We start from the raw sequence: 20,464 nt of genomic DNA, 5'->3' as shown, positions 1-20,464 counted from the left end.
GAAGAAAAGTGGTGAAAATGCCTCTATTGATTTGGATTTTATTTTACCTTTTATCAAACTGCACGAAATTTATGCTTCGCAAACTTTGCAAAACATCCAATTCTAAATATTTTCCATTAAGTTTAGGGCATGTGAATAGGGCGAACTCTGAATCATTATCCTGGTTTTTACAACTCCTGTGGTGCGAATCGGTGCTTAATTTTGCTAGCATATTCAAGAACAAGGTGTGAAAACATGCGACAAATGTTAAAAAACATGTCCTTTATACTTGTTTTGCATGAATCATTCGCAATTTTGGAAATCGCAGTTCAGACCTCTTCCTGATCAACAAACAACGTTCTTCCTTTCAAAAAAAAAAACGTGACAATTATTATTAAATCCATTGTAGCCATCAAATTTAAACTTTTCGCCAGAGAAAACCACCGTTTTCTAGTTGTCCCTTCAGGCAGGGGAGTTGTACGAAATTCCAGTCATGATTCTTAACGTTGTACTATAGTAAAATTGATGTCTTTTTGACATTTTCTAAACACAATTGTATAGAGTAGACCGTAGGTTCCTGTGGTGTCATCAACACCAACGTTTTTCTTTTATTTTGGTACACTATCCTGACAATAAGATGCTGACCTCGTAAAGGACTTTTGTTATTTCCGTCTAGTTTTTGTGTTCTGGCTCCATTTCTGTAAGTTCTCATATACAAATTTTAGAATATCGATTAATTCTTCATGACCCATGAGGTAAAACCTTTCCACAATTTTATTGAGCTTGTGGCCGTTATATTAATGAAAACTATTGTGGAAAAATTAACAATAATTTATAAATGGTATAATGGTCAAGCTCAATTAAATTGTTGAATATAATTGTTATAAGGGCATAAAATAACAAAAACGTTAAACCTTTCCTTTAAAAAAACAGAATTATAGAAATCTGTTAACGTGGTCCAATGTTATGCGGTAAAATACATTAAAAAAAAAATATTCCGAAGAATTGATAACCTTTTCCTTTTTGTGAAATCGGTTAAAAAGTGGAATAAAATCCAAAATCCAAAGTAATCAAGGTTTTTTCTTAATTTCCACCACTTTTCTTCGAAATTTATCATTCTTCAAAACGAGATCAAAAAAAAAAACTTCTCTGATGCCCACAAGTCCAGATATAAGCTTGGATCTTGAGGAAAATAACAGTAAAATTGTACGATAACGATCAAAGTCGAAAATTTGAGTACCTGTCACATAATTGAAACCAGCCGAAAATTTGTGAGATGCTTCAGGAATGCATTGAAGGCAAATTTACTCTACAAGAACGAAAGCTTAGACATTATAGCGAGGAAGGGCAGCAAGGGCAACGATTGCTTCGGAAACATCAAGATCTACATAACCGAAACTCAAACTCTAATAAACTTAGTGGTATTCGTGAAAATTCTTATTTGATTGAGCTCTATGACCGCACGGATGTGGAATTTGTGAATTGATAAAACTACTTAGCCAAAATTTTAACTTCCAACTCGTCACGGGTTCTCGTCATCCTACAGAGTCACGCACAATATTCAAAATGTTTTCCATAATAAATCTTTTTCGTAAATGTTTATTTAAAAAATATCTCATTCTATAACAAAAACCATATAAATAATTTTTGCAAACTTTGTACAAAATTCATAAAATTAATTAAACTTAAAAAAATTTTCATCAATTTTTCAAAATTTTGATTCAGAATTTTTAGAAAAATTTTCGGTATGCAGTTTTTTAGCCCGTTCAATTTTGGTATAATAAAGGGCAAGTTTCAAGTAGCTAAAAATTACTGCTGATTTTTTTTGAATTATTTTCTCGAGTGTGTTGCGCATTTGTTTTCATATACGACATGAACAAAATTAATTTTTTTTGAACGGACTACAAAACTACATACCGAAAATTTTTCTAAAAATTCTGAATAAAAATTTTGAAATTTTGATGAAAATTTCTTTAAGTTTGATTCATTTTTATGAATTTTGTACAAAGTTTGCAAGAATGATTTATATGATTTTTCTTATAGAATGACCTATATTTTAAACGAAAATTAACGAAAAGGATTTGTGATGGAAAACATTTTGAATATTGTGAAAACACTAATATATATATATATATATATATATATATATATATATATGTATGCAGGTGCTTCCATTAAAATGTAAACCGTCAATGCAAAAATGGATTTGAACCCACTTTATAGCTTAAAATTACGTATTTCGCGACGCGGTGGAGAGAACTGAAAAAATTTTAATTATATACACTGCCGGTCACAAGTATTGGCACAGAGAATTTTTCGCAATGCATGCAAATTCTCTTATTGTAATTTCTTTTCGCTAATTTTTATAGGAATATAGTTTATACTACAACAAAAGATATATTTAAAAAAATCTCTAAAATTTGTGCAAAACTCAAGAAAACTCAATAACTTTGCGTACTAATTTGCAGCTTTCAAATCAGATTTGTTTGAAAAATTCTAAGCATAAAGTTGAAGAGTCCATTCAATTTTAATACATTAAAGTACAAGTTGGAAGTTGGCCAAAATCCGCGTTGATTTTTGGCATTTGTTTTTGCTGGTGGTTATTTCCATACAAAAGAAATTGTCGAACATACTTTGTATGACTTTGTGCGGAAGAAACTGTTATAAAACTGCATATAGAAGTTTCCAAAAAAATCTGATAGAAAGTTGCAAATTAGTACTCAAATTTATTGAATTTCCCTGAGTTTCGCACTAAGTTTAGAGATTTTAAATATTATTTGGTTGTATGAACTATATTTTTATAGCCAATTAACGAAAAAATTATAATAACCTAACCCACCCGACCAAGAATCATATGTTAGGGGATGTTACGCGTTTTACGATAGTTTCCCTTACCCTCCTAAGAGTCTCGTATTTCAAACGGAAGTTTGTAATTTTGGTTTTCTATCCGCAGAATTAATCGGGAATATATTCGATTTATAATTTTTATCTAACGACCCTTTCTTTCCTTTCAAGTAATATACATTCCAAATATGAACCGCATCGATCTATAAATAGGGATATTTGAAATGACTCAACATCTGCGCCACCTAGCGGATTGATTTATCTCTCGTATTGCATATCCATCGGGTTCTGAGCTAATTTTCAAGTTGCAGGTCTCTAGGTCATCGGTAAGTTGGTTAAAAATTGATTCCAAGATTTGATTACACACAGGTGAAACTTAATAAAATCTTGTAAAGAAGCATATTGCCCTTTCATAAATCTGGCATTTTTAATTTCCAAACCCATGGAACCCCTTAGGACGAACAACGTCATCCAATCAAAACCGGACCTCATACTACATATATATGTACATTCATTCATATACATATCTTTGTTATTAATAATTAATTTAATAAAAAATATTTTTTAACTCACCTTATATAATTTATTTCCCTTTAATGTATTCACCATAGCCAATCCTATAATGTGTTGCAGCAGCGGCAGACGTCCACCTAGCGGTGAATCCAACGAAATATGCAATTGTATGGAAAACATGGCGCATCCTAGTGGACTAAGCCACTGCATCGGAAATAATGAAGATTAAAAAATATCAGAACATTTTTTATATGACTGAGAATAACAAAATAATGCCCACCTGGTTGTTACTTCGTCCCACACCTTCCGTTTGTTGACGCACCAAAACTGCAATACCATTTATTAACTCCAAATCACTGATAACATTCATGCTGGTACTAACAATGGGCGCGTAAATGAGAAGGCGTCCAATGTAGTTTGTTTTTAGATTCTAAATAAAAAAGAAAGTACATTAGGGTGGTCATTAAATGTAGGAAGCAAATTTTTGCTCAGATTTCCTAAGCCTCAACACCTACGCTGATGCCACTATAGTCGAAGATATCACATTAAAATTTTGGTCTCAATTGGAGACGGTTAAGGCGTGTCGCACAGGAGGCAATGTTCAGATTCCTCTATAGAGACTCAAAAAATCAAAACTTTTTTTTTTCATCTAATACTCAAAATCGATGCTACTATAGTCGGAGATAATATATATTTAATTATTTATTTATTTGTTTAATATCTTATAAATAAATTTATAAAATATTGTAAGGTGCAGGTCAACTAGGTCATAGTGCACCGGCGATGAATATACACTTGTATATCAGTTAAATGTCTTGAACGATGTTAGGTCGTTAAAGCTTTCTTAATAATTGTGATGCTTTCGCTTATGCTGCAGTCCAGAGCTTTCGATGGTTGCAGATTTTTGGATAATTGGGCAATGAAAAAGGCTGTGTTCTATGTCCAATGCGATCAAACAAGAGATACAATTGAATGGGTCCATTCTGGTGTAGTGGTGTTTAGTGGATAATAGCATTGTTCCAAGTATTATTTTGATGGGACAAAGAGACGACTAGTTCCTCTTCCGAGATGTTAATAATATTTTGCCAATGTTCTTTTTTCGATTTGTAAACTTGTTGCTAGGCAACCAGAAACCCGAGAAAAATAAATACTAAAAGTTCTAGTTTGCACAGAATTTAACGCAATGCGCATTACACTCTCAATTTGCCTGTAAACGCCGAACACGAGACTGAGATATTACACATAAATTTTTGGCCCCGATTGGAGTCGGTTTAGGCGTGTCGCACGGGGTTAAAGTTCAGATTACCCTATGAAGACGTCTTAACCGACTCCAATCGGAACCAACATTTATATGTGATATCATTGACTTTAGAAGTATAGATTTTCAGTATTAAAACGTTTTTAATTGCTGCGTCTTCATAGAGGCATCTGAACTCAGACCCCTTTGCGACACGCCTTAATCGACTCCAATCCGGACCAAAATTAATATGTGATATCTACGACTATAGTAGTATCAATTTTGGGTATTGGGAACAAAAAAAAATTAATTTTAATTTTTTGACACTCTAAAGGGGAATTTGAACGTTGCCCCTGTGCGACACACCTTAACCGTACATATCGCCAGCTTCGAGTGTAAAGTTGCTATGTCCACTTTCTGCAAAACAAAAGCTTGAAGAAAATGAGTTTGGAAGATTGTTATTCTCGCCTGTAAAACTTTAAAAACTGGGCATATCAACTTTTCACTCTAAAAGCTTAAACAGACGGCAGCGTTGATCCGGATTACAGTTTATACTTTAAGCTAGCGATATTTATTTTTCATAAATACAGTTTTTTCTGTCGTACATCTTTAATTTTAAAGAAAAATTAAGGTTTTTTGGTAGAGATCATATTGAAGCGTAGATATAGGATCATGTTCACGCACGCTCACGATGATGATTTCAAAAATCACGAACATTCACGCTTTGCTTTTGTTGGCTGGCTCACGTTTACGCAAGCTAATAAAGCCTCTTTTTTTAATCACGCAAATGAAAAAAAAAAAAAAAATATTACAGAATGCCTCCAATATGAAAGATTGACGGGAAAATCTAGCTCAGGCGGGTTCGCGCCAGCAAAAATTTAAGTTACGCACGATCATGAAATTTACGTGAATTTTCTTTCAAAATCGCTTACGTTCGCGCGTGAAAAAGCGTGACAAGACGCGTCACGTAGAAAATAACGTGGGCGACTGAAGAGTACTAAATAACTGTTTGAAGGGATAATGGGCGTAATTAATATCCAAAAGTCTTATTATTTTCACACTCTCTCACGCTAATTTAATTACATAATTCGAATTAAAGCCACAATTCGAACTGCTTATTCACTTACATCAAAATATGAAACTGTTGAAAAATCTTCAGGACAGGAATGTATAAGTATTGGAAGCACATTGGTATTGGCGCTTTTGGCCTTATCGCCTTTGCCGCAGAACTGCATGGTCAGTTTGGAAGTGGTGATAATGTTGCCGGCAGCACCAGATTCTTTTAGCTTCTCCAGTAATTCGAATTTAGACTGTAATTTTCCGAATGTAGTAAACATTATCTAGATTACATATGTATAAGCATGTATGTACATACATGCATACATAGATGTGTACATATGTATGCAAAGATAAATATAAAAAAATAAACTGAATCGCACTAGGAAATAATTTGGTACACCCAGAAAAAGGTTTAGTTATAATAACCAAGATTTGGTTATAGTGATCAAGTGGCATAGTTGGATATGGCGAAATAAATATATAGTTCACGAAAGTCTGCAATTTACTTAAGACTTCTAGTTGGGACAAATGTATATTTGTTAATAATTACAAAACGACTACCTTGATTGGACAATATTGTTAGTTGAATAAAATCATTGTTGAGCAAATATAAACAATGCTTTGGTTGATACAAGTTTTCAATTAATTTTGTGAACTTGCCGTAGACTTGAATCAGCTAACCGTTTATTATTGGGAAAAAAGTTTCAGTTTGACACAAATAAAAATTTACTCGATGTTTGTTGTGTTTACTTTCTTCTTTTATTTGCATATATTAAGCATAAAAATACGTACATATTTACATAAGTTAGTTACTAAAGTAAATAATACATATGTATATGGTGGTAAGAATTTCCTAAAAAACAACGATGAAACAGGAACAGTCGTGCGAAAACCCAGGTCAATATCTGCTGGAAGTATACTGCTTTGCTTTTTCCTTAGCTAAATAGACACTTTCAAATTATAATTCACATGAATTATATATCCACTGAAAAACCCCGATGGCATCAAACTTTATATTTTTAATTAAACTTTAAACTATGCGCGCACCGAAGCAACTCGCGATGATAGCAAAACTGAAACTGAGACAAACAAGTATGGGCATGTCATAGCACACATGGCGCAGCGATCGACATGCCATAGCTTACTGAGCGCTCTGGGACCACGTGCGTGTTTCACCCATATACGAACAGCGGTAGCGGAGCAATGATTTCCACGCACAATGCAATGGTCGGCATACTAGCGCATTCAAACGATTCAATAAGTGGGACTGTGTGCATTGCTCAGCTGGCGCTCTTCGTATGTGCTCAGCTGGCGCTCTTCGTATGTGCTCAGAGAGCGCTCAGCATTCTTTAGGGGCGGCTCACAAGCATGAATATGTTCCACTCTCAAACCAAATCGTGGTTGCCTCAACTAAGATTTGGTAACTATGACCAGTGTTGCCGCCGCTCAAAGAACTTTCTAACCAAGATTAGAGGAAAAAGTTACCAAATGTAAGGAAAAATAACCATTTTTTTTATTAGATTAACAATTCAGGCCTTCACAAATTCTTTCATATAGTACGTACAGAAAAAGTTAACAAACCAAAGAAAATCAATTTTTATTTGCATTTTTGAAAAGTAAATCCTTTTAAGGCTGTTATATGTAATTACATATTTTAGAAAATCATTCTTCCCGTATTAGATGCATATGTATGAATGTTAATATCTTCGTAAACATTACCAGACTCCAAATGATGTTTTTAAATAAGTACATAGGTACACAGTTTCCAACTTCTTTGTAAGAATCAATAAAATACCTAATCAGCGTGAACATGTACAAGTATATATTTTAAGATTAAGATAAAACAATTAAAGATTGGACTTATTAACCTTATCCTCGCTCGAAATATACGATGGTAAATAAATTTTACAAATGCGCAAAACTGTGGAATGGTATTTACACTGAACCTACTTGCTATAACATTATTATTATTAATATTAACTTAAATTAATAAAGTACGCAGTAATGGAAAAAGAATAACCAAATCCCTTTTTTATTGTACATACAAGACGTGGTATTGGAGTCCGCATATACGAAGTACTTATATATGTACTATCTAAGTATGTATTCATTTGACGTAGTCTTTAGCCGACCATGTATATTATGTATTCTGTATATTATAAAACAAATAAACACATATGTAAGTAATATTAATACATTCATTCCAAATATTTTTACTTGGTTTTACTGCTGGGGCTGCCACTGCTGCTGCTACTCTCCTCAACCTCGGGAGGTGTAGCTGGCCTATGGCAATTAAAAACTACAGTAAATATTAAAAAATAACCAAAACGGGAAAGATCTTAACAACTTCACAGGCAAGAAAAAAATAACCAAGATTGGTTAAAAGTAACCAAAACGGCAACACTGACTATGACTAAACCACGTGTTGAAAGAAAGCTTATCTGCATTAGCAGAGCTTAATAACATCCTTTTATGAACCATACGTTAAGTTGAATGGAATTTGTAGAAATATGCGTCAAAGAAATATTTATTAGTATTAACCAAACCCTTCAACTAAATTAACGATTTGTTACAACCTAGATGAATATTAGAAGCTTTAATATATTTAGTTATAATTACCAATCGATGGTAATAGTTCCCAATCCTTGGTAACAGTTCCCAAATATTGTCAAAATTCGGGAACTAAATATCTTTAGTTGTCGAAACTAATCCTTTTTCTCAGTGTAAAAGCATATACATATGTATGTATAAATATTTGGTTAGACATTATTATAATTTGCGAAAAGCGAGATGTCTGTTTGTTTGCCAATGTCAAATTATTACCTTTTTCTTTGCATATGTATGTAAATATGTTCGTTTGTTAATGTGTCCTCCAAAAAATTTTGATTTTCTTTTGTGTTTTATAAAGGCAGTTATTTTAATAAATAATAATAGTCTTGTGATTATTTAAATTTACATATGTACATTTCGACACACGTTAATTTAAGGCAATCCCAAAAGAATTATTATACTTAAATAAAAGTGTTTATTATTTTAATAGTTGGTATTTATCGTTTTCCTGGTCAATCTAAATGAAAAATTAACAACTTATTTTTGTCTTTTAAAAATAGCAAACTTTCGCGTTAAAAACGCTTTCTTATACCCCATACAATGTACTTACTTCGTGTCGTCCAAGAAAATATGCTTCCTGATAGGTACATTTGGCATCACTTGTGGCCTCGGACTTCTGTACGCTCACATCCAAATGCTTGCTCAATAGATCAGCTAAAATTTCTAAACGCACTTTTTCGTTCTGCTTTAAAATCTTGTACTTCGAATCATCCATTTCGAATTGCGAAGGATTGGTTTCCAAATGTACCTGCGATTATTTTAAATTAAATGGCAAATAACCAAAAATATTTCAGTACATAGATTTAGCTTGTTTATTTAGCGGAAGGATTTATGGAATGCGTTAAGTTAAAAAATATTTTTCTAACGGGCTAAAGAATATCGACAACTAGAGTAATAGAAAGGATGCAAAATAGAAACCGAATAGAGTAGTGGTATTTAAATTATGCCGCGCACTCTCATCACTTAGGTTATAATTTTTTAACCGACTTCAAATAAGGAAAACCGATTTCTATAAGTCTTTTTTTAAAGGAAACGTGTTACCTCAAAGGTAACAAAGGTAATTTGTTTTAGATGCGATCATTGGAGCATGAATAAATTAACGATAATCTTAAATTTTTATATGGGAATTGAAATCGGTTTTATTTTTTTGCTTAAAAATTACTTGTTTATTTTATTAATAATAATAATAGATTGGCGCTTAAACATTTGTCACGCTGGGCGCACATTGCATCCGATAGGACGACCGCCGATGGCGGCTGCAGTGTGCGCTTATCGTTAGTGTTTGGCCGAATTTCTCCTCCAATTTGTGGTGTGCGCCTTGATGCTGTCACACAAAGGGGAGGTATCTACAGTTTTACGCCGACTCCGAACGGCGATTATATTTTTATGAGAAATGGCCATGTGCGTGACTGGCCCTTCAGGTATCAGTGGGAAATGTTTTCGGATTCATTGGCTAAAGAAGTATACCATTGTCTTACATTTTTTCCTCTATGTAATCATTGCTTCTTGTTTATCGGTTCGGGGAAAATGAAACTCATGATAAGGCTGATTCAAGGCGAATTTATATAAGGTGGTGTTGTTTCACCAGCTGTGAGTAGCGTTTGATTATCAAAATTTTGAATTTCGTTAGTGAGTGCATGGTACAATAAAACAGGTAGAAGCCAATTTGACGTCAAACCTACAAAAGTCAAAGTTTTCGGGAGAGTAAAAATAAAAATGAGCGTGTGTAAGGAAAAGTAAAAAAATACATTTCACTGGTTGACGTTTTTATGTATATTTGCAGTTTATTCTTATTTATTTATTTTCTTTAGTTAAAATTTGATAAAACGTGTATGTTGTTTTCTGTTTTTGTTTTATGAGTTGCAGTGTTGTTGGAGGGACTTTTCGGCATAAGGGCCATAGGAACAGCACTTGGCTTCAAACATGCCTTTCCTGTACCTCCCGGTGTATTTGTGGAATCTACTTCTTTAAAATGTTTAACGCACAGCAAGGCATTTCACTGCAGCTCTGCCCACCGCTGCTTTCGCAACGTTCCTTACGCGAAGGACATTGAGGCACGTTAAAAAATTAGTGGTATCTGCCTTATATTTAACACCACATAAAAAACAACGCTTCAGGTGTTGCATTTTTAACACATACACTAAGTATAAACCGCACAACACTACAAAAATTCAAATGCAAATTAAAATTTGTTATTAACGAACATTCAAAAAAAAACGACGATATGACATTCAAAGCGTAACGAAATATAGGAAATAAAATAAAATCAAGTTGAAGTTTAAAGGTTTGGTTCTCATGAGAGCAACGTCATTTTGGCTTCTACCTGTATTTATGTGCCTTGAGTGAGTGGGTGAGAACGTGAGAGCGTTTGCATTTTCTGTCGCCCTTTTTCATTCGGGGAAGAATAGCTGAATTTTGACAATGGCCCGCTAAAACCAAAAACAAAATACAAGTAATTGTTGTATTTGTTCAATCGATACCACCTTATATGTATTCGCCTTGGGCTGATTAAAATTTTATTTTAAAATCAAAACTAATAAGAAATTACATTTGACTTTCATTGAACGATTTCAACCGGTTCAACCCAACATCAAAAAATAGAAAACCAAAAAATAGAAACCAGACAATGGCAAACCACACAGTGTATTTCAGTCATGAACAGCTTCTCCTAAAAATATAATAGCCTTTCGAGTCGGTGTAAAATGGTAGCCCCCCCCCTTTGTTAATCAAAATCAACTTTTATTGGAAATACTGCGACCACGAGTCTGTGTAGATTATTACATCAACTTCAAACAAATATGCGAATTCATAACTTAAGACCATTTTGGTAAATAAAAATCATATTCAATATTTGCTCAAAGCAAAAGTAATTTCTCGATTACTGTAATCATAATCATGAATTTCTTGATTACCATTACTTTAATAGTAATCCTAAAAATTTAATGATTACGACTACTATAATCGCAATCTTAATTTTCATGATTACAATTACAGGAATTGTAATCTTAAAATTTTTATGATTACGATTACTATAATCGTAATCATAAAAAGTACGATTACGATTACAGTAGTCGTAATCGTTAAATTTTAAGGATTACAATTAAAGTATTCGCAATCAAGCACGTTATAATACAGTAATCGTAATGCTGAAAATTTACAGTAATCGTAATCCTAAGTAATCAAAATGTAATCGTTATCACAAAGTGCCCAGCTCTGATCAAGACTATGATTTTATTTCGATATCTTTTTTTTTGATTTTGGGTCCGTTTTCTTAAGTTACTTTTAAAATTTATCTGCCCTTTAAAGTTTAAACACAAATTTTGTTCTCAGAAAATGCTTTTGAAGCGCAGATAAATTTAAAATAAATTTAATTTTACATGAGAAAACGGCCCCTTTAGCATGTCCATAATTGAAATTTTTTTTATATGATTTGAAAACAAGATATGTGTGTAAACTTTTCACAAAAGCGTGGCCTATCAAATGACTGGAAACTACGAGCCTATGTTTTTCCAAAGTAAAATGTTAATTACCTGCGAGAAAACTGCTCGCCCTCCACTCCGCACATTGTTCGCCAACAACAAACTCGGGGTATTCCACGTTTCCTCGGTTCCCAGGACCTTCACATCCAGATTGTGCATTTCGCCATGCATATCCCGCAATTCGACAGACCTTGGACACACTAGAGCTCTAAGGGCCAAATTTTACGGTAGGGTTTTGCACCACATATGTATATGTACACATACATGTGTTAATGCACGAGGAGATTTTAACAACACACAGGAACAAGTGAAAATTTGGAATGCAAGTAAACCCATATTAAGGAAAATAAGTGGGCAAATAAAATCATACAGGGTCCGAAATAAACGTTTTTTTAATGAAATTTCCGCGTTCAAAAAGTTAGTACAAATAAAACAACAGGAAATGATGAATAAGAACAAGATTGTGTGATAAAACATGTGTAAATGGAAAAAAAAAGAAATTAGTTTAATTTATAAAGGCAAGGCAACAGGCATTAAACGTATAGAACGGATATTGAATCAGTGTTATAAGAATATGCATTCAAAATTTAATATAATTGCAAATCAGTAAAGCAAGAAAATATGTATACCAAATATTGCACACACCGAAAAAACAAGCATGAAAAAATATATAAAGATAACCACGTCCTCAGTCCTCGTAACTAGTTAATTCCAGAAACAGTGTACATACTTTTCGACTACCTTGTAATATGAAAGTCTACACACACAATGCATAGCTAAATAAAGTATGTAAAGAAATTTTTAATTAAACCTATTCGGTACCTACATATAAGGTTCCTGACCAAGACTACCAGTAGCAGAGGGAGGTATGTATATCCATATACACTGATGGTTCAAGGATCGAACAGGGTATCAGAGCCGGTCTCTATTCGAAGGACCTACATATCTACCGAACGATTGCAGTGTCTTCCAAGGCACTTTTTGTTAATGACTTCAGATTTGCGCAGTTCATTTAATTATGAAAAATTAGGTGTTCAATGAAAGAACTTGGCCTTCAGACACTGTAGGGACCGTTTTTCTAGATCAGGTCATTTTTGCAAGATATTTTCATTTTGAGAACGAAAAAATAGAAACTTCAATAAGGAAAAAATTAAAAAATATAAGATTTTTTGTAAATTCCTTTGATTTTCGCTAAAACCTGTTCTTTTACAAAAACATCAAGCTATCGACGAAGAAAATTTATTGAAAATAAATTGGGATATGATCAAATGCAAATGCGTAATAATTTCTTTTTTTATGAAATACTAGTAGACACGGCGAACTTCGTCAGGTCAAAAATTTATTTTTATATTGAAAAATTTGGTCCAACGTTTTCACCACAATTCACTTCACGTTTGGTTTTGTGGTTGTAAGAAAGCATACCCTCCATTGCCGTCTTAAGTAACGTAACGAAAGCGTTATGTCGTGAAGAAGTTCTTGCGGCAACAATGATCAGGTTCGATGGTGAATCGTCCTTGAATCTGTATAGTATAGTTGATAGCAATTTCAAAATGGGGGATTATCCTTGGCCACAGAAATCTAATATATATAGACATATTTCAGGCGAAATACCATAAATGTCTTACAATTGTATTTGTAGGCATTCATCAAGAATTGGCTTTATTCTGTTTAGTTGGTGGAAAGCAAGGACCGCAATGGTATTGGTGGTACATTTAAGAGTAGTAATTTGACTTTGATCCCTGGCGTCGCCGAATGACTTCACTTGACAATTTCCAGCACTGACTCGACTTCAGCGCCACCTTACGGTTCTTTTTTGTAATAGTTTTCCCCTACCGTTACTAATATATGTATGTACATACATATATCTCGATTATGAGGCAAATCGGATCATATATACGATTTTTAGTACTAATTCAACTCCAGCGCAACCTGCCGTTTTAAGTTGTGGACCTAAACTATACAGGGACCCACTAAAACACATACAAAAATTTCATCAAAATCATTTCGGTCTTTTAGGAGTTCACTCACAAAGACACGTACCCAAGAATTATATGTATATGTATTTACAGATAGGTAAAAGTTTCAGCATGTTTGGAAGGCGTCAAGCCCCTTTTCCAATAGCTCCCACCTTTCTCCATGATAATGGGATGGTTTCAAAATCTCCATATCAAGCTCCAAGACTCTACCACAAATACTTCCAGAGATATGCGGTATGAAAAATTCGAGTTGTGCTCCCTTGATATATCGAAATTAGTATCAGCTTATAACCAAAAGGTGTCCAAACATCCAAAAAAAAAATCGGTTCAGCCGTTCACGAGATCACCTCTTACAAAATGATGGGGCTTCTCTTTATATAATTGGTAGAGATAATAAGTATAGATAAATAGCCAATACCCGCCTGCTTTTCGGCACTTTAAAACACCTTTAGAACTATAAACCAATCATTCAATTATATTCTATTGGCCTTAAACTCAATTTCAGAATGAAACACTTAAAGTCCCTTTTACAAAAGTTTCCTTTTAGTTAAAGTGTAATTTAAATGTACTTTAAACAAGAATTGTTTTCATAATACAATGGCTATTGAATAATAACAAAAGGTTCATTTAAATGAAAATAACAAAGTTGGCAATGCTGATCTCGACAAAATTGCATCAGCTGATTGTCATAAATATGTAATTATGCTACGAAAATTACATACTTTTTTTCTTACAAAAGGGTATTTAACTAAAGAGCCTTTATGGGCACCTTTAACTTTAAAGTGGCTTTATGAAATCCATCAGCTCATCAAAATTTTAAAGTATTCTTTATTCTTCTTATTATGAAATCAGCCCTTATTCATAAAAAATAAAGTAGGTTTAAAGAGCTTTATAAGTTGACGTTTTCATACATTTTTTAATTTATAAACCTTTTTTAAAGCTACTTTATTTTTTATGAAAAGGCTATATGTATTTATATCTATAATACATGTACCGAATTTCAAGCAAATCGGACAAAAAATGCGATTTTTTCGAATAGATCGGTGCCTGGTCCACCTATCAAAAAAAATTATCATATATGTTAATCCATGCAAAAGACTACCTCTACGTACCAAATTTCAAGCCAATAGAACCATAAGTACGATTTTTTCGAATAGATCGGTCCCTACTCCACTTACCCGGAAAACAAGATGATATATGCTATTCTAGGCGAAAAGCTACCTACGTACCACTCACCGGAAAACAGGACCCTATATGGGCATATCCCAAAAAACTACCATTTTTGTCGCATCCGTGCCGTTTTTTATTTGCATGTATCTTTGTACTTAACTGTTTATACTTCAAACTAATTTTGTTGAGTATATATAGCACCTTCCCGGTGCCTTTTAACAGTTGTGATATACATACGATCTTTCAGTTTCCTTCCTATTACAACGCTTTTATTACAACGTTACAACGCTTTTATCAGAAACTTTCAATGTTGTGGATCCAGAAACTATCAATGTTGTGTGTCCGACACCATAAAACCTTTGCTTTGAAAAGTTCCTATAAAAAAGCATAGTGCATAGGGCGACATCTGTAGTGAATAGAGCGAGGTAGATGACATCTAGATGTCGCCCTATGTACTACGTTTGCTACAGCGGAAATAGACGACACGCCATTTCTTTAAATAAAATTAATTGGTGCTCGTTTGTATGTACATACATATGTAAATGCATGTGTGTGCACCTTTCTATTAATATCGTTGAATTATTTTAATATCTATTGCAAAATTTTATTCAGACAGGACTAAAAAGTAGAAAATAAATAATATAAAAAAAACTTTTTAATATACAACGCTTTTATAAATGGACTAAAAAGTAGAAAATAATACTTCTCAGTCCCATAGAATTTGTTTTGATAACTTTTGATTTTGAAATTTTAGCAAAAGTCATTATAAACAATCTATGAAATTGAAAATGAAAAGCGTGGGGCGCATGTAATACACTTGAATTGATATGAAAAGTAATATATGTATGTATGTATGTGGGTATATGAATAACGACCGCTTAAAATCGATTTCAAAGTTCTACTTTCGCTGTAGAAATTTTAGGTCTACGTTATGTAGTTTGACTATTGTCAATTAAATCGAATGCTTTGTATTGCATGCGCTCCACGTTTTTCATTTTCAATTTCATAGATTGTTTATAATGACTTTTGCTAAAATTTCAAAATCAAAAGTTATCAAAACAAATTCTATGGGACTGAGAAATATTATTTTCTACTTTTTAGTCCATTTATAAAAGCGTTGTATATTAAAAAGTTTTTTTTTTTATATTATTTATTTTAAGCTTAGTTACGCGTGCGAATGTCGCGTCCGTAACCCAGGATATGCCCATATGCTAATCTAGGCAAAAAGCTACCTACGTACCAAATTTCCAGCAAAATGCCACAAAAAATACCGGAAAAAATTATCCTATATGTTAATCTAGGCTAAAAGGTACCTTCGTACCAAATCGGACCATAAATAAGATTTAGAAGAAGATAAGTAGGTCCCTGGTCCACCTACAGGAAAAAAAATTGTTTTTTGGTCCTTGACTTGTTGGTTGCTGAAAGCTGACGTTCGTGAGATTACCTTTTACAAAAAAAGGGAGTTCTGTTTTAAATAATTAGTATAGATATTATAGATTAGTTAGTATAGATAACTAGGAAGGAATCTTACTCATACGCCATAAATGAACGCATTTTCATTTGATCATTTACAACCAGTGATCGGACTTAACAAATTTGTGTGTTAGAATCTGGAAACAAAATGTGGTGGATTTCAATAAAATTAGGTAGATCTCTGGGTTTGGATCAAACCGATTTTGGCAATTCTCAAGCAAAAGTAAACAACGCCTCAGAAACTTTAGATGCACTTAAATTTGCTAATAGTTTAATCTGGCCACAACCACAGCCGTCGCGTAGCCCGGTCGTCGCCAAAATAATTATCTACATAAGAGTACGTGTTAAAATAATTTGACAGCTGTGGTTTGTAGCTCGTCGTTTTCATTGTGTTCGGGCTAATACGCGTGATATGAAATGCCCACTATGTGATTTAGAATTATCAACCAATTTTCTTCGTTGATGGCCTGATGTATTTGTAAAGAACTTAAAATAGAGATATCTTGCGAAAATTACCTGATCTAGAAAAACGGTATACAGAGACGTAATCTACGCCCAAAAATTAAGTTTCGGCGTTTTTTGTGTCATTTCGAAACTTGAAGTTTTCTTAACAGTTAGATCTGCAATAAGGTTTTACCTTTTCGAAGAGAGCTGCCACCTGTACGAATAATTATAAGATGCAGGCTGTTCGTTGGACTAAAAAGTGAGTTGTCAAATAAAAGGACTTGGCCTCCAGACGTGCAATAAGGTTTAATATTTTTTTTTGTAATAGAGTTGTCGCCTGCCTAAAAAGTTATAAGATCCACACTATTCGTTGCATTAAAAACATAAGATGTTAAATGAAAGTGCTTGGCCATTAGGTGTGCAATAAGGCTTTATTTTTTTAATATGGTTGCTTTCTCCAAATGCGTATATTTACATTAGGGCGGTCCTTAAAAATCAAATGAACGATTATTTCAGTCTCTACCCCTCAATCGGTAATACCACATAGATATCACATGCAAATTTTGGTCCCAATTGGAGACCGTTACGGCGTGTCGCACAGGGTGCAAAGTTCACATTCCTCTATAGAGTCAAAAAATTAAAACTAATAATTTTTCATATAATAACCAAAATCGAGACTACTATAGTAGAAGATATCACGTACAAATTTTGGCCCCGATTGGAACCGGTTAAGGCGTGTCGCACAGGGGTCAAAGTTCAGGTTACACTATGAAGACTTCTTAACCCACTCCAATAGGAACCAATATATATATATATATATATATATATCGTCGTTTAAAGTGCAAAACCGCGTATGTGAAGTTGTAGAAATTATTTTCTAGAGCGTAAAAACACTCATACTTCAAAATGGTTCTCTTTTTTATAAAGCAATCGCATTTCTGGCTAGTATATTTCAGGACGAATGTGAGCAAATCGAATTTTTGGCAGCCAATGTCAGTTACGCGGTTTTACAGAACGACGATACGCGGTTTTGTACTTTAAACAACGATATGATATCTTCGACTATGGTAGCATCCATTTTAGGTATTAGTTCAAAAAAAAAAAAAAAAAAAAACATTTTAATTTTAATTTTTTTGGGTTCTATAGGGGAATATAAACTTTGAACCCTGTGCGATACGCCTTAACGGTCTCCAATCAATGTATATGTGATAATATCACAGTGATATCTATGACCGTGGCATTACCGATTGAGGGAGTGAGGCTGAAAAAAAAATCGTTCATATGATTTTTTAAGAGCTACCCTAACGTACATATTCGCGCATACGATGCCGGCTAGTTGAAAATTAAATTAATTTCGACAAAGCTTATTACTTGAATTCTCAAAAAGCGCGCGTTGATCGAATGTAAATGTAGTTATTTGCATTGCATATTTTAAGGCAATCACTTGCACTTTATGTAGCAATACTTGCGCACTTATAACCGCCCATAACTCAACGGTTACGTACGTATATCGTATCATTGTCAAGGTAAGTGCAATAAAATAAAAAATAAAAAATTATTTATAATTACACTATGTTAGTACACCAACACGTTCTATACATTTAAGCATAATTGGATTCAGTGCTTTATACTTTTGTAAGTATGCATGTTTATAAAAGTGCTTGGTATGTACGAAATGTAAATCTGTATGTAAATATTTTCTAAGCTTACGGTTTTTTAGCGCTGGACTGTGTGGCATCGTCGCTATCCGTGGAAAAGTTTTTCTTAACCGGCGAAGGTTGATAACAGAAAATGTGATGCATCATTTTGATTTTATGCCATTTATCATACGAGAACTGTACAAGTTCGTTTTCACGAACCTAAAAGTAAAGAATAAGAATAATTAAGCCATGAAATGACAAACCGGCAAAATTACTTAGAATCATTCATAACTATAACAAACACATTAAATTATATGTATTATTGAAGTGAAACTTCTTTAGCAGCGGTAATAAATTTAAAAAATTTCAATAAAACATGTGCCAATTGGGATGTAACGGAAGTTAATACTGAGAATAAATTATTGAAACATGCAATGCAGCGATTTAAGATTAAGATTAAGTCACAGATTCAGTATAGATTAGGATTGAGTACATGTAATGTATCGAGAGAAGTTTCACTTCAGTATTATTTCGCACTTTACCTCGGCGGTTCGATAGTTGGGCAACACAAAATTCAAAATATCCGAGCACAGCGATAGTACTTTACCGCCACACAAAAAATAGTCAACTAATATTTCACCAATGTTTGTAGGTACAGTGCCACAAACCACCAAGAGAGCAGTGTTTTCCATCCAAAATTGTTGTGACAATTGCTGAGGGGACATTGCATAGACTGTGTACCTTTAGGGAATTGTGGAGGCAATTAATAACTGTCCTTAGCAAATTTAATAGAAAACCCTACTTGTCGCGTTCCAAAATCTCCTTGAGCATAGTTAGTGTTCCCTCACGAGAACTTGCGCTCTCGGAATACACAGATATATTGGTTGGTTTACTTGGACGAGAATCTGCTTTATGTCTTTTTAAGCTTGGACGCTTTGTAGCGTCATTCCCAGATAACGCAGTTGAGTTTGTTGTTGCAGAAGTGGTCGAACCGCTTCCATTAGTCTTATTTACATTAGGTGGCCGTTGCGTTACTTCAGAGACCGGAGATTTTTGTTTCATTGTCGACACCGCTGCCGAGGCCAACTTAACTAATTCACTAGGTTTACTTTCGACAATGCTGGAAGGCATTTTGGCGTGTGCTGTGGTAGTTGTAATGACGGCAGCAGCCGCAGATATGGTAATTGGTGGATCCATGAATCGAAGTTCCGGTGTTGTTCCTAATGATTTCACTTCAGAAGTTTCTGTTGTCAGTGACGACTTAGACGTATTGTGAAGAGGTTCAGAGATCTAACATATTGATAAAAAAAATAAACTTCTTTATACAAATTATACACATTTTAGAGCAAAACTGACCTTTGTGGTTTTAAAACGACTCTCCGCCGTAGTGCCACCAACAGTGTTCTTTGCAGCACCTGGTTTCTTAACTTCAGTCGGTTTAGCGCGCATTTTTGCCAAAGGTGAAGAGGTCATAGCCGATGTTTCAGTTTCACTAGGGACTTTTGTACAAACCGTAGATTTGGTAGGTGTGGCTGTTGAGGCTGTTTTAGTGCTGGGCGTTGTAGTAGAAGATTTGCCGGCAGTGGCAACTGCTGCGGTCTCTACTTCTTGCGTGCCACTAGCTTTAGGCTCTTTCTCCAGAGCAACTTTCTGCTGCTCGTAAGGTATCAGGTCTGGCTTTACTGGGACGGCGCTAGTAACTTTTCCTTCAACACGACCCTTTTGACTTTCAAATTCGGTGGCTTGATGGGCTAAAACGCTTAACGCGCGCAAGTCATCTAAATGCCTCTGCCACTCCTCTTCACTTAACTTCTGCTCGGTATGACGTACGGGCTTTCGCAAATGGCTTGCCAACATGTTCAAAGGCTGTGGCTTGCCTTCATAGTTAATTGCTGTCAATACCAAACAGAAAGTCAGTCGCAAAACGCATTTGTATATATTTTGGTGGCAGAAATAGTATACTCCCTTATTTTGACCAGTTTTGCCTATGTTTCTTTAGTTTATTTATTTATTTATTTATTTATTTATTTATTTATTTAT

The 20,464-nt window shown here is 33.9% G+C and overlaps 1 protein-coding gene across 3 annotated transcripts in view; it reads right to left on the bottom strand.

The window, feature by feature from the left end:
- Window positions 1-20,464, bottom strand: part of Hcs (holocarboxylase synthetase-like protein) — a 34,779-nt gene that overhangs the window by 8,726 nt on the left and 5,589 nt on the right. For 2 of the 3 annotated variants that reach the window (XM_017612155.1, XM_017612157.1), the window contains exons 4-12: window positions 19,781-20,316; window positions 19,227-19,714; window positions 18,967-19,165; window positions 18,495-18,643; window positions 11,773-11,929; window positions 8,793-8,990; window positions 5,701-5,883; window positions 3,617-3,766; window positions 3,397-3,540 (exon numbers count right to left, since the gene is read on the bottom strand). In XM_017612155.1, coding sequence (XP_017467644.1) covers window positions 3,397-3,540; window positions 3,617-3,766; window positions 5,701-5,883; window positions 8,793-8,990; window positions 11,773-11,929; window positions 18,495-18,643; window positions 18,967-19,165; window positions 19,227-19,714; window positions 19,781-20,316 — 2,204 coding nt within the window. The remainder of the gene's footprint in view (window positions 1-3,396; window positions 3,541-3,616; window positions 3,767-5,700; window positions 5,884-8,792; window positions 8,991-11,772; window positions 11,930-18,494; window positions 18,644-18,966; window positions 19,166-19,226; window positions 19,715-19,780; window positions 20,317-20,464) is intronic. The other variant, XM_017612156.1, reaches the window with a different exon arrangement.

The sequence above is a fragment of the Rhagoletis zephyria genome, unplaced genomic scaffold (assembly GCF_001687245.7).
Source record: "Rhagoletis zephyria isolate East Lansing unplaced genomic scaffold, Rhagoletis_zephyria_1.1 Rzeph_scaffold_00504, whole genome shotgun sequence".
Classification (NCBI taxonomy): Eukaryota; Metazoa; Arthropoda; class Insecta; order Diptera; family Tephritidae; genus Rhagoletis; species Rhagoletis zephyria.
Note: the sequence above shows the minus strand (reverse complement) of the source record. Positions and strands in the feature narration are given on the sequence as shown.